This window comes from Ananas comosus, linkage group 23, assembly GCF_001540865.1.
Source record: "Ananas comosus cultivar F153 linkage group 23, ASM154086v1, whole genome shotgun sequence".
Taxonomy (NCBI): domain Eukaryota; kingdom Viridiplantae; phylum Streptophyta; class Magnoliopsida; order Poales; family Bromeliaceae; genus Ananas; species Ananas comosus.
The window spans coordinates 2,773,494-2,787,392 of record NC_033643.1 but is presented as its reverse complement, the minus strand read 5'-3'; the positions used below and the strand labels follow the sequence as shown (position 1 = coordinate 2,787,392).

Below are 13,899 nucleotides of genomic sequence, written 5' to 3'. Positions count from 1 at the left end.
TGAATGTTTGATCTGGCAACCGTCGCCGTGCTATATAGTGGTAGAGTAGATGTATTCTTTTTTAGAATAGAAGGCCTATATTCAAACTTAAAAATAATAAACTAGACCATTGATTTCTCATAGTCACATATTAAAATTTGTATAAATTAGATTTTGTAAAATATATTTGTCGTATTAGATTTAAATTTTAAGATATTCTGCATCAAAACATTAGCTACACACTGCAGATTATAATGGGTGCAAGAAATCAATTGTCATGGGTTCGAACAATTGCCAAGCTAAATTATAAACACCTTATCAACTTCTTATTTTTATAAAATTCATATCGAGATAATAATTAAAATTTTTGATTTTTGATTTTTTTTTTTTTTTTGGAGTCAGTGGCAAGTCAATATTGAAATCTAAAACAAATTTTCACTAGATAGCATTATCCCTAAAAAAATAACTGCAGAGAATTAAGGAGAACCGTGGATCTTTTCTCAGGGACAATCGCGACCGTTTACTCTGATCGAAAGAAAGGGTATTCTTTCCTCGCCGACCTCATCGATTTCGACCCGTGAAATTTGAAGCCCACAACGCGAAACTGCTCAAAACAGCTCTCATGGCCGCCGCCTCCTCCTCCGACCCTTCTCCCTCCTCCGACTCCGACGAGAGAAGACCCCGCCGCCGCGAGAGCGAGGCCTCCGCCGCCCACAACGGGCGCGGCTCTAGGGTTCCGGCGAAGGCGGCGGAGGACGAGAGCCGCCGCCGCCGCCGCGACCGAGATGGGAGGAGGGAGCATCGCCACCGCCGCCGCCGCAGCAGCTCCGAGAACGAGGACGACGACGACGGGGGGAGCGGATCCGACTCCGGGGGGCGAGGGAGGCGGCGGAGATCGCCGGAGGAGGAGCGGCTCCGCCGCCACCACCATCGCCGCCGCCGCGGAGACGAGGAGGAGAAGGAGAGGAGGCACCGTAGGGAGGAGGAGAACGGCGACGACAACGGGAGAGCGGATCGGAGCAGGAGGGAGGAGAGGAAGCGGCGACCCGATGATGACGACGTAAGCCCTAGGAGGAGGCGCGAGAGATCTAGAGGGAAGGACGACGACGGCGACGACGACAACGACGACGAAGAAGAGAGGCCTAACAGGGAAAGGCGGCGAAGCGACCGCGAAAAGGGATCTCGCGGGAGAGAGTCTAGGGTTAGAGACCGGCACCGGCGCAGTAACAGCGCGGGCGACCAGAGCCCTAGGGATCGCCGCAGGTCTAGGTATAGCAAGGAAGAAGAAGAAGAAGAAGAAGAGGCGAGGCCGCGAAAGGAACAGCCCAGGAAGGCCGCGACCGAGTCGCCGCCTCCGCCGCCCCCGCCGCCCCCGCCGCCGATTCCGGAAGCAATTCCCGGACGGACCGGCGGAATCTACATCCCGCCGCATAGGATGGCGCAGATGATGCGGGAAGTAGAGGACAAGAGCAGCGAGGCGTATCAGAGATTGAGCTGGGATGCCCTTCGCAAGAGCATCAACGGGCTCGTCAACAAGGTCAATGCCACCAACATCAAGAACATCATCCCCGAGCTCTTCTCCGAGAACTTAATTCGCGGGAGGGGCCTCTTCTGCAGATCCTGTATGAAGTCCCAAATGGCCTCGCCGGGCTTCACCGATGTGTTCGCCGCGTTGGTCGCCATCGTCAATACGAAGTTCCCTGAGGTCGGCCGGCTTCTCTTGGTCAGGATCGTGCTGCAGCTCAAGAGGGCTTACAAACGGAACGACAAGCCGCAGCTGCTTGCCGCGACAAAGTTCATAGCTCATCTGGTGAATCAGCTCGTCGCGCACGAGCTCGTTGCTTTGGAGCTTCTCACTGTTCTCCTGGAAAATCCCACCGACGATAGTGTTGAAGTGGCCGTCGGGTTTGTTAAGGAGTGCGGCGCTTTATTGCAGGACATTTCGCCTATGGGCCTTCACGGGATTTTTGAGCGGTTTCGTGGGATTCTACACGAAGGTGAAATAGATAAAAGGGTTCAGTTCTTAATTGAAGGCTTGTTCGCAATTAGGAAGGCCAAGTTTCAGGGATTCCCTGCTATCCGACCGGAGTTGGATCTCGTGGAACAGGAGGATCAGTTTACCCATGAGATATCGCTTGAAGATGATCTAGATCCTGAGACAAATCTTGATGTTTTTAAGCCAAATCCGCAGTTCTTAGAGGACGAGAAGGCTTATGAAGACCTTAAGAAAAGTATCCTGGGAGCAGAATCCTCTGAAGAAGAAGAAGGAGGTTCTGATGCTAACTCAGATGATGAGGATGAAGAGGAATCTGAGGAAGAGGACGAAGAACAGATGGAAATTAAGGACAGAACTGAGACCAATCTTATTAATCTGCGGAGAACGATATATCTTACAATCATGTCAAGTGTGGATTTTGAGGAGGCTGGTCACAAGTTATTGAAAATAAAGCTCGAGCCTGGCCAAGAGGTCAGCACTGTAATCCCTTCTCTACGTACATATTAGTTTATATTTTCAGTTTGTAGAAAATTTACTGACGTTCGGAGCTTTAAAAATACGCTTCATTGAGCATGCTCAAGAGATACGCAAATTTGTATGTTTATTGGCCTGCGGTGCATATCTTTTAGAGAACTATGCAAGTATATGTGTTGATCAGATTAAGAGTTATAGGAGTAATGCAAATAATCCCTTTGGACTTTGAGTTTGGTTGAGACCACGTTCTTGGACTTTGAATCTGGGCTATCATCTTGCAGATTTTGAGTTTGGTTGCCTGCACCTCCCTAGACTTTTAATTTGGGAAGTGTTCCCTTGGATTGAATAAATCATGCAAATTGTTCCTCTTAGAGGTGTCTTTGTATTAATGAGTAGTTAAGTTAACATCATGCATGGTCAAAACGTCAGTCTCACAAGCTTGATATTAAATCGCTATACATTGGAACTCTTGCTTCTCTTAAAGAAGCTTAAATCAAAATATTCGTGAAGGTGAGAAATGGGCTTTTAGTCTTTTATCATAGAAACATACACAAGAAACATTTGCATTCCTCGGAGAAAAGACACTTGTTAGCTGACATGCAGAAGCTAACTATGTTGGCTCCATATGGCAGCTTCAGAATATTGATTATATTTAATTGTAAAAACTCCTTCCAAACCCTATCAAAGCTGAGGTTCAGGTGCTTCTCATTGATGCCCACGTACTCGAAGCTGTGTTAGGCTAAATACTTAAATTTAGGTCATTTAGAGTAAATAGAAGAAGGGTATACTTTCAGGATATTTGGATTCTTTTTAATTCTACCTCTTGCCATTAGGTTTTACAGATCAAGGGAAAAACCATACATACGATTGAGATCAAATTTATCAATAAATTCTTTGTTTCCAGTGTGAAGACTCGATAGTTTTTTTTTTCAGCCTTTCCTTCTTTCTTACCTAAATTACATAAAAGCTTCGTAAAACTCCCCATCATCTACCATCAATGTTATTACTCAATCTAAAAGCTTCATTAATCTCTGCAACAAAGTAGTACATGCGCATCCTCAAGTTAAATACAGAATTTTTGAAATTATTAGGCCTGTCAATCTTCAGCTGACCATTTGACCTCTATATATGGAAAATATCCATCCTCAAGGACATAGGGTTTCAAGTTAAATACAGAGAACTTTGAAATGTTTAGACCAGTCAATCTTCAGCCAACCGGTCGATCTCTATAGCAGTGTATTGGCCTACTCTAGTACTCTGTTGATCCAAATGTTAGACTCTATTGCTTCGTCAATCTTCATGGTCCAACTAGTCAAAATAAATAGGAAAAAAAAAAGTTCTGGTATGCTGACTATTGTGTATGATCATATAGGATACCAGCTTCATCATTTTGCAATCAGTATAGTTTACCGGTTTTTCTTCTCCTTGTCTCTATCTTCTTCTTCTTCTTTTGTATACGTGAATGATCTTTGTGTGTTTCCTGATTTCTTGTTGATAATTTAAGTTCTCGTGACATCCTCAGCATTGCTAATCTTTTTTATTTTTTGGTTTATGGAACAGATGGAGTTATGTGTAATGCTTCTGGAGTGCTGCAGTCAGGAGAGAACTTATCTTCGTTATTATGGTCTCCTGGGCCAGCGGTTCTGCATGATCAATAAAGTCTACCAGGAAAACTTTGAGCAATGCTTTGTGCAGCAATATTCAATGATACATCGACTTGAAACAAATAAATTGCGTAATGTTGCAAAGTTCTTTGCTCATCTTCTGGGAACTGATGCTCTTCCTTGGCATATTCTTGCATACATACGCTTGACTGAAGAAGACACAACTTCATCCTCGCGAATTTTTATAAAAATTCTCTTCCAGGTATGTAGTCTATTACTGAATACAGTAACCCTCTTTCACGAGGCAGTACTCTTCTCATTTCCTTTATATCTCAATGTAACTAAGTTAAGTTTTTTTGCAGGAATTGTCCGAACATCTTGGTATACGGTTACTTAATGAACGGCTTAACGATCCGATGATGAAAGATTCAATTGAGTCAATTTTCCCTAAGGATAATCCGAAGAATACAAGATTCTCCATCAACTTCTTTACCTCTATCGGGCTTGGTGGTATTACAGAGAGCCTGAGAGAATACTTAAAAAACATGCCACGTCTTATAATGCAGCAACAAAAGCCAGTGTTGGAGTCTGATGATGAGTCTAAAAGCTCTGATTCGGATAGTTCAAGTGGGTCAGATTCAGGGGCAGAGTCCAAGTCAGAATCGAGTTCAGATGAAAGTGACAGGAGGGGAGGAAGGCATAGTAAGAGAAGAAGAAGGAACTAAGCAAAACATGGGGCACTACTTGTTTATTCAGATCTATTAAGTGGAATCCACTGCTGTTATCAAACAGGTATTGTATTTTATTTAATATCAGTTTTTGGGTGGTTTCTTGCAGAGCTTTGATCTTTACATGTTAGAGTTTGGTATTAGGAATGGAAGTTCTAATCAGTTTCGTATTTTCTAGTCAAATGCAATGGTTAGTAGTCATGTAATTTATGCTATTGAATTCCATCGATTGCGGCTAGAATTCACATCAAGGAATCATATGTTAAAACAAAGTTTTTGATAAATATATTTCATGCGGACGGCCCTTTTATATAGAGTATTTGATCAGTTGTGAAATATCAAATAACCGTGAACACCACTGTTTGATTTTCATCTTTTTGGTTAAAAACTTTATAAAGCATATATGAACCTTTGTACAGGCGACATGCCGGCCAGAGGCCTCGGAAAAAGGTCATGCCATCCTTATTTCTTGTTTCGTTCGCACACAGAATGGACTTAGAAATTTCAGGTTCTTAGTCTGCTTTTAATTTTTGTGCTGCTGTGAAAGTGTACATGCATTTACTTGGAAGGTTGCAGATGGCAATGAGACTCTTTATGTACTATTCATTGTCTTGTTTTGCTTATTGGCATTGACAAGTCCGAATACTTGCTTTACTGTTCCCGGCTTATATATGTACTTGTGAAGTGCAGAAAATCATTATGCTCGACGAGGTTACAGTTTTCCTGCTGTTAGTATGTTAGGGTATTTTTGCTTTGAAGATGGAACCTCACACTATCAGCTCGCATACTTGAATCTAGGAGATTTTTTGATGTTTTGAGATCTTTTGTCCCCTGCTACAATGTCTGATCACGTCATCTTGTGATAACTTGTGCCTTACAGAGTTCTCTTTTTTTTATTACAACATTTGTTTTCAGCTTTGGTAAAATCTTAGCTGTTCTGACCTTTTAGGATAGTTTATCTTTGAGTGGCTATGTTTTAATGTCAGTGGAGTGTGAAGGGACAGGAATCTTCTTGACTCTTGTGAACATAACTGTTATTAAAGATTTATATTCCACATTGGTTTTTCGAATCATGATGTTGCAACAATTGTTCCATCTTCCTTTGTTTGTTTTGGTGTGCCATTTGTGCTCCTTAATTTTCTTGTTTCTTTCTCTTCAATTTCTCTCATCATTTCTCAGAAGCTATTTGTTGTCAATGACGCACAGTTCATCTATTTATCCCTTGTATTGCATGTTTGGTTAACTAGTGATCTGAAGTGCTTCCATTTGTCATAGGCCTATGACATCTGACTTGGTTAAAGCCTCTTAATGACTGAAGAATTGCTCAGTAATCAAGATTTGGAGCCATCAGAAATATTGAAGATCAAAGCATGTAATGTATCTTCTGGAAGGAGCTGCTTCTGCCTCTCAAATTCTCGAAGAATTTCGTTCCTGCGTTGCTGTAAGTATCGTGCGCCCTAGAGCTGAACCGGCAATAGCCACATTATACGTGGTCGGTGGTGCTTATGCTTGGCGAAAAGCTTATTCAATTCGCCCGCCTTTTCATACAGTGAAGAGTATTAAGAATTTTTCTAGTTAATGTTATCGACGCATACTCCTGTAACTGTTGTTTTATCTACCTAGTTCTCTGCTGCTGTGCTTCATACTTTGGTTATGATTGATTGATTATGTAGACATGTTGCTTAGTTTTTAAATGTGAAAATGTGCTGCTACCCCCTTCCAACTATAGGCCAATTTTGAAATTAGTTCCTGCAACTTCATTATTATTTTTAACTGATACTCTTTTTAGCTTTTAATTTTTTTTATTTAAATTATTATTGTTAAGTTGAAATTTGGTTAAATTTAGTAGCTATATTATTTACCAGCTAATTATTGTAATTTTATTAGCTAAAAATAATTGAATTTATTAAATTCGATAGAATTACATATAAATTTAATAAAAAATTTATTAAATTATTTAAAATAATTTAATTTAAAAAATTGCAGAGAACAATCTTAGAATGAGACACTGTCGTGATATATTGCTTTGCGCGACGTGCTGTTCATGCAGCTAAAAAAAAAAAAGAAGAGAAAGAGAGCAATATTGTTGCACCTGAGATACTAAATTAGTCCTAATTAAAGAGATGCAACAAGATCAGGACCCCAAACGAGGGAAAAAAAAAAGAAGCAAAAAACATCCCTATTTAATTACCCCACCTCCGTACACCGTTGCACATTAACCACAAAGCACAAAACAACATCACATCACATCCCATCCCCGAGAACCAGGAGCGAATCCTAACCGTCGTCGCCAAGATGAAGATGAAGATCGGGATCACACCTTGGCGGCGACGGTCATCATCCGGACGAAGTCGTCAAAGCAGACGAAGCCGTCGCCGTCGGTGTCGACGCCGCCGATCATGCGCCTGCAGTCGTCGAGCGAGCAGCGGTCGTCGCCGAGGCCCACCAGCATCTCCCTCACCGCCTCCTCCATCATCGCCGCCACCTCCTCCTCCGGCGCCATCCGCCGCAGCACCGCCTCCACCTCCCTCCGCGTCACCCCCCTCCCCAGCACCGACCTCGGGGTGCGCCCCGACCCCGCCGACTCCTCCGACTCCTCCGACGCCGACCCGAACGACGAGCTAGGGTTCGACCGCGACAGGTGCGCCTTCTTCTTCCTCTTCTTCTCCTCCCTCTTCGACGCCGATCTGAAAAACTGAGGCGGTTTCAGGGTGATGAGCTTCATCGCGTTCGATCGAGATATCTCAATCCGATCGACCGAGGGATCGATTTGGGGTTGTTTATGGAATATGGTGGGGAGAGCTTTAAAGAGCAGGGGAGGGGGGGGGNAGCTTTAAAGAGCGGGGGCGGGGGGGTGTGTGGGGGAAGTGAGCTTCCGCGAAGCTTCGGGGGCCCGGATTCATTTCTTTTTATGTTGTTGTTGCTGTTGTTATTGTTATTGTTGGCGGTGGTTGCATGATTTGAAATGGCGTGAGGATGCGACTCGCGAGGACAAGCAGGAGGGGGGTGAAGTTGCGGATGCTTGCTTGTGCTGGCGCGCATATATGCCGTATCGCAGCTTTTATATCGATTCCCCAGGTGGGTACGAACAAAATTTAATAGTTTGGTGACACTATTTCGAGTAGAGCTAGAATACTTGTAAAAATATCACCCAAGTGATATTTGTGTGTTTTTAGCTCTTGGATGGAGAGATGTGAGGTTGAGATGATGGTGGTAGGTGATGGTAGGTGATGGTAGGTGGAATAGTGTTTGATCCAAGGACTATTAGTAATCAAAAAGTAGATCCAATGGCTAAAAACACACAAGTATCACTTGGGTGATACTTATAAAAATATTCTAGCCCTACTCCACTATTTCTTTCAAATAATCTTATTAGAAAATAGTACAATTCGGTAGATGATCCTACTTACTAAAAAAAAAAATTAGGATTTCCCTACAATAATTAATGAATGATAAATATATACTTACAAAATTCAACTTTCAGATATTATTTCTACAAAAATTTTAATATTTTCAAATATATTACTTTATTTTGTTGCCTTTAGATAACTGTTGATATTTTTAATCTTGCCATTACAATATGTTCCTCCAAAAGCCATAACAGTATAATATAAAACGGATAAAAATGTCAAAACTAATCAGGATTAAGTATTTAACATATGGTTAACTAAATTTTTTTAACAGATCCTAATGACAAGGACATATAGAAGGCATGATAAAATCTTTCTTTGAAGGCGGTAAATAATTCACCGTCTTTTGCAATTATATGAATAAATTATTAGATTTTTTTTTTTTTTTGTTAAGATTGTTTGTGATGGTTAGGATTATATAAAAAATAAAAAAAAGCAATAAAAAAAAGATATTAAATTATTTACCCTTTTTTTGAAAAATTAAAAGGGTAATGAATCGTTTATCACCTTTATGAAGTGAAGGTGGTAAGAGAAAGTTTCGCCATGACTCCTATACGACGAAAGAAGGATTAGTTTGCTAATTATTTTTTTATAGAATTTTTTATCCAATTAAAAAATTTTATAGGATTATTTTGAAAACAAAAGTCCACTTTAGTGAGTAGTATAATTTATTTATCTGATAAAACATAGAGCTTCTTAAGAAGCTTGTGCGGGCACATATCCAATGAACGACGAGCTTTCAAACTAAGCTTCCTTTTGGTGGTGTCGAGGCTCATTTAATATTAATGGATAAAAAAATATTTTTATTTCTCAGTTAGATCATAAACAGGCTCGTTGTGATTACATACTATAACAAATTAAATATTTTATTGCACATAAAGTATTTTATTGCGAATCCCAAACATTGAATTATTAGAGGGTGTCTAAAAAAGTTAAACAAAAAATCTCTGTTCCTTTTTTTTTTTTTTTTTTTTTTTTTTTAATAGTCAGCGGGGACCGTAGATGGGGGGTTAAATTATTACATTTACTCCACAATATACTGCACCATTTAAAATTAGAATTTGACTCCTAATTTTTCTAGTATATTTAAAAGACTTAATTATATTTTACTATACTATAATTTATAATTTTTTTTTATTTTATATATTGTAATAAATTTTTTTCAAAGAAATTATTATATTATTATATTTTATCAATTTCTATACTGTATTTTAGATTTATTTTTTTTTCTATCTTATATTATTTTTCTTTTCTCACAAATAGTTTAGAAACTATTTTTTTCTTGCCGATTTCTACATTTCAATTAATACATATATATATTAGGATAAATCTAATGTTTTAAGCAAAATCTAGCAATTTTACTAAAAGGCACTGATTACATAATAGAAAAATAAAAAGTGAATTTTCATAATAGACCCATTAAAAATTTTCATTAAGTTATTTTTAACTATTTTTTGGTAGTTTTATGTATTTTGTTATTTTTTTGTCAAAATGTGCTGAATATACATTTTGCCACTTTTAATCAGTATTTCTTTAGTTGCTTTTATTTATAATTATAAAATTTATTTCTTATAGCATAGGATTCGGGAAAAAAAAAAAAGGATAGTTAAGTAGTGTGTCTAAAAAAAAGTTAGTACAATATAGAAAATAAAAAAAAAATATATATAAAAATATAGTGTAGTGCAGTTTAATTAGGCCAATTTAAAAGATCTGTCTATGAAAAGTTATAAACTTAATTGGAATAAGCTTTTTTTGTAAAATTTGATAATTTTTTTTATTATTGATTTCTGAAACTACATGTTATTTAGGTAACTGGTTTTAAAAAGTGTACTATTATAGGTTTCACATGTAGTTAGAGATAGTAATTCAGCCCACTATTTGCGAGCCAGCTTGTATTCGGCTCGAAAAGAGTTCGAGATCGAATCGCTCGTTTGATAAACGAGCCGAACACGAGCAGGGGTTTGTTCGCTCGTATTCGGCTCAATAACAGCTCGAATACATGTATTTTATATTTATATATACATAAATAAATAATTGGTTTTTAGCTTTACCTAAATATAAAGCCAAACTCAATTATAAAAAAGTCATTTATATGTAAAGTTTCAACTATTAGATCAAAGTTAAATAGGTAAGATCTCAAAAATTTATTTTTTATAAGTATTCTTCATAATTCTTATAATTTGTTATTAATGAGCCAGCTCGTATTTGACTTGTGTTCGGCTCGTAATAAACGAGTCGGACACAAGCTGAATTTTTCGGCTCGATACTTTAACGAGTTGGCTCATGTTCGATTCATTTCATAAATGAACCGAACACGCACGAGCCAGCCTCCGCTCGCTCGTGTTTGGCTCGTTGACACCCCTACATGTAGTGCTCTCTTTCTATGTTCTCTTTAAATGTGCTCCGGTATAATGGTGGAGTTTTTCTTTCTTTATCGGCTCATGCGTGTGCAGTTCAGCAATGCCGCAAGAATTTAAATGCTATAGATCAAATATAGTAAAGTTGATTTTGATTTTAATGCACTAATTATTATCATTTTTTTTATTTTTTTGAGAGATAGATAGCACGCTACTCGCTTCGTTTATTTCATTTAAAAATAAACTTAGTCAGAAATATGAATCAACTAGGCTTCGAACTTGGTCCAGTGTGCGATACGTGCGTGTGTCCGTAGTGATTAAGTGGTGGTGATTAACCCTGTGCGCAGGATTCGCTATGCACGGGGTAGGATTTGCTATGCACGGGATTGATCTCGTCGCTGGATTGCCTTCTATACTGGACAGTGCCAAGTAATTATGTTAAAATTTAAAATTATCAGCTGAATAAACTATGTAGAAAATTTGCTTTGTTAAAGTAATGGCGTTGGGGGGGTAGGAGTTAAAATAGTGTATTATGGGGTCATTTAGGATCTTATTTTTCTTTACAAACACACTTGTTAATTTTTTTTAATGAACCTTTGTATGGATAATGATGATGATAAACTAATTAACTACTCACCTGAGAGGTGACAGGTGACCTCTTGAATAAAAATTTATGCAATGCGCTTGAATTAGTCAATCGTTTTTTTTTATTAATATCTTATTTGACCTAGAAATAAAAAAAATAAGAATAATTTATTTAGTATAAAATTTTTTTTATATGATTGGAAGGAAAAGAAAAAATTTAATTTTTAAAAAATCTTGTCATTTATGATTTGATAGTATAATATATTTTACCTACGAACTGACTTATCTTATTCTAAAATATTAACTAGAAAATAAAATATGTTAATTTATTTTAGACGTTTGGTTATATTTTTCATCTACTAAATGCTATAACTTTTTAAATAAATTGAAAATACACTAAATTACAGAAAAATTCTATGTCAATACTCGTTTTTTTACTTTGTTTTCTTGTCATTCGAAAACCTACACTATGCCTTTTTAAAAAATAAAAAATGTTCATTTCGGCCCCCGGTGATTTTGTTGGAGTTCTATTTATATATTATTTTTTATACCCAAAATATCGTAAAATTCTCATTCGTACCCACACACATGTTCTTGGACGCCCCCTCGCCCTTCGCCGCCGCCTCGCCCATCTCTCTGTCCATGTCCAGATACACTCTCTCGACCTCCTCCGCCGCCGGAATGAGCAATATTGGGAAGGAGGAGATGAAAAAGATAAGGATAATTTGATCATTTTGTCATACTGTATTCTTTGTGAATATTTTTTTATTTTTTAAGGAGAGTAATTAAGTAGTCTTTGGATGGATAGGGTACAGAAACATTGCTATTTTACTTAAGCATTAAAAAGTTCTTATTTGGATGTTAGAATACGATATTTAATACTATCTTAATTTGTACGGAAATTTTTATGTGATAGGCAGAAATAGTTTAATTTTTGTTCCTTAAAAGTCATGGTGACTATAATTTAATAGGATAAAATATATTAACTAGGAGATAATATATTTTCTTTGAAAAATAATTTTATTTGAAAATAACTAGCAAAAGATATATAGTGTTAAATATAAAAATATTTAAATATCATTTTATATCAGCTTGAGCTTTTAGAGTGCAACGATTGTTTCGTATTTTTTAATATGGTATCAAAATAGGAAGTTTTAAATTCAAATCACATCTGGCTCCTAGCATTATTAGTTTCTTCCCATTTAATTCAAGTTCATATCATGGAGCCTACAAAAAGTCTCGAGCCCACCATTATCTATCAGCTTAAGTTTTTAGAATACAACGGCTGGCCTCGATTGTGACTCAGTCTAGCCAGCCTCACGTCACTTCGAACATGGCTCGATCCAACCCGATCTCCTGTCATTTCAAATGTGACTCGATCCAACATGATCTTTCGTCACAGGACAGAATGTTGGCCTCTTTTAAGCCAACAAAATATTTATAAATTCATAAATTATAATAAAATAGTGTATGAGGGCCAATCATGCAATTTGGCCATTTTAAAACGATAAATGCTAGTCATACATCCACTTTTAGACGCAAATGTGACATGAGTTATGATAAATAGAAACATATCACCTTTTACCTTTTCAAATATAGCCTCCCATCATTATCAATTTTTTTTTATTTGTCCTTAAATTAGGAATAAAAAATATTTTAATTTTTGATCTCTTTAAATATACTCTTCTATCAATTATTACCAAATTTTTCTTACTTGCTCTTAAGTTAAAAACAAAAGAGATATTTAACTCAAGTTTTAATACAGAAAAAAAGAAATATATGAGAAATATATCAAAAATAAAATTAGATATTTTTAAAATTTTAAAAGATTTATGGATAATTATTCTTATTAAAAAATTATAATGCTCCGTGTGCAACCCAGGAACAGCATGCGTCCAGTCTGTATCACGGGGTACATTCCAAGCACGGTATGCTACCGTCCCAAAATCTCCGCAGACTGTCGTCTCGGCAAGTTCCATGCTTTTATCCGTCGCCCCTCCTCGGTTTCTGCGCCGACGCAGATACCGACGCTGCTACGGACGAGCGAAACCTCCTTTCCTTTTCGTTGCTCTTTCTAAAACTGTAATAAAATCCCCCACAACCACCCCCCAAATAAATTTTTAGTAAAATTGACGATTCGTTTCTCTCCCCCTCCGCTTTTTTTTGAGTAATAGAAATGGCAAGTGTTAGTATGCGAGACAACGTCAGAATAGAGACGTTAGACACAGTATAGGCTCAGGTGCATCCGCTTCTATACTCGCTCTATTCTTCCCCCTCGTACCACCCTTATCACCTCCTCCTCTTCTTTCTCTTTCACCCTCCTCTTTCTCCCCTGTTTTNAGTTTTGCTCCAAGCTATTTTCTAAAACTAAACTTTCATCTACAACATCTTGGTTTGTTATGAATGCCGGATTGTGTTAAGTTTTTAGCTTCAAGGCATATTGATTGCCTTTATGCCAATCACTGCAGCCTAAAGAGTGCTATGTTTTGGCAACTCTCTCTCTCTCTCTCTCTCTCTCTCTCTCTCTCTCTCTCTCTATACATATATATATATATATATATATATATATATATATATATATATATATATATATTCTCTTGTGAAGACCATCATCATCTGTCGTGGCTGCTACAGAAAAGATCAAAAAGTAGAGAAGAATGAAAAAATAACAAAGTTGTACTGTTTGAGATAAAAATTATATTTTTTGAGATAAAAGTAAAAAATATATATTTCACCCTCCAAGGAATAAAACTTCCTTCACAGAAA

At 37.5% G+C, this 13,899-nt stretch overlaps 2 protein-coding genes across 2 annotated transcripts; one reads left to right on the top strand and one right to left on the bottom strand.

Annotated features, from left to right (window-relative positions):
• LOC109727998 (pre-mRNA-splicing factor CWC22 homolog) lies at nt 614-6,536 on the top strand (the record flags this gene model as incomplete). Its single annotated transcript, XM_020258252.1, is given in 4 exon segments — nt 614-2,446; nt 4,010-4,315; nt 4,416-4,845; nt 6,057-6,536. Coding segments are annotated over 3 exon segments (2,502 nt in total), but the record flags the coding sequence as incomplete, so codon positions are not given.
• On the bottom strand, nt 6,863-7,584 carry LOC109727999 (probable calcium-binding protein CML36). Its single transcript, XM_020258253.1, has one exon. The coding sequence runs from the start codon at nt 7,504-7,506 to the stop codon at nt 7,096-7,098; it is 411 nt and encodes a 136-aa protein (XP_020113842.1). The 5' UTR covers nt 7,507-7,584; the 3' UTR covers nt 6,863-7,095.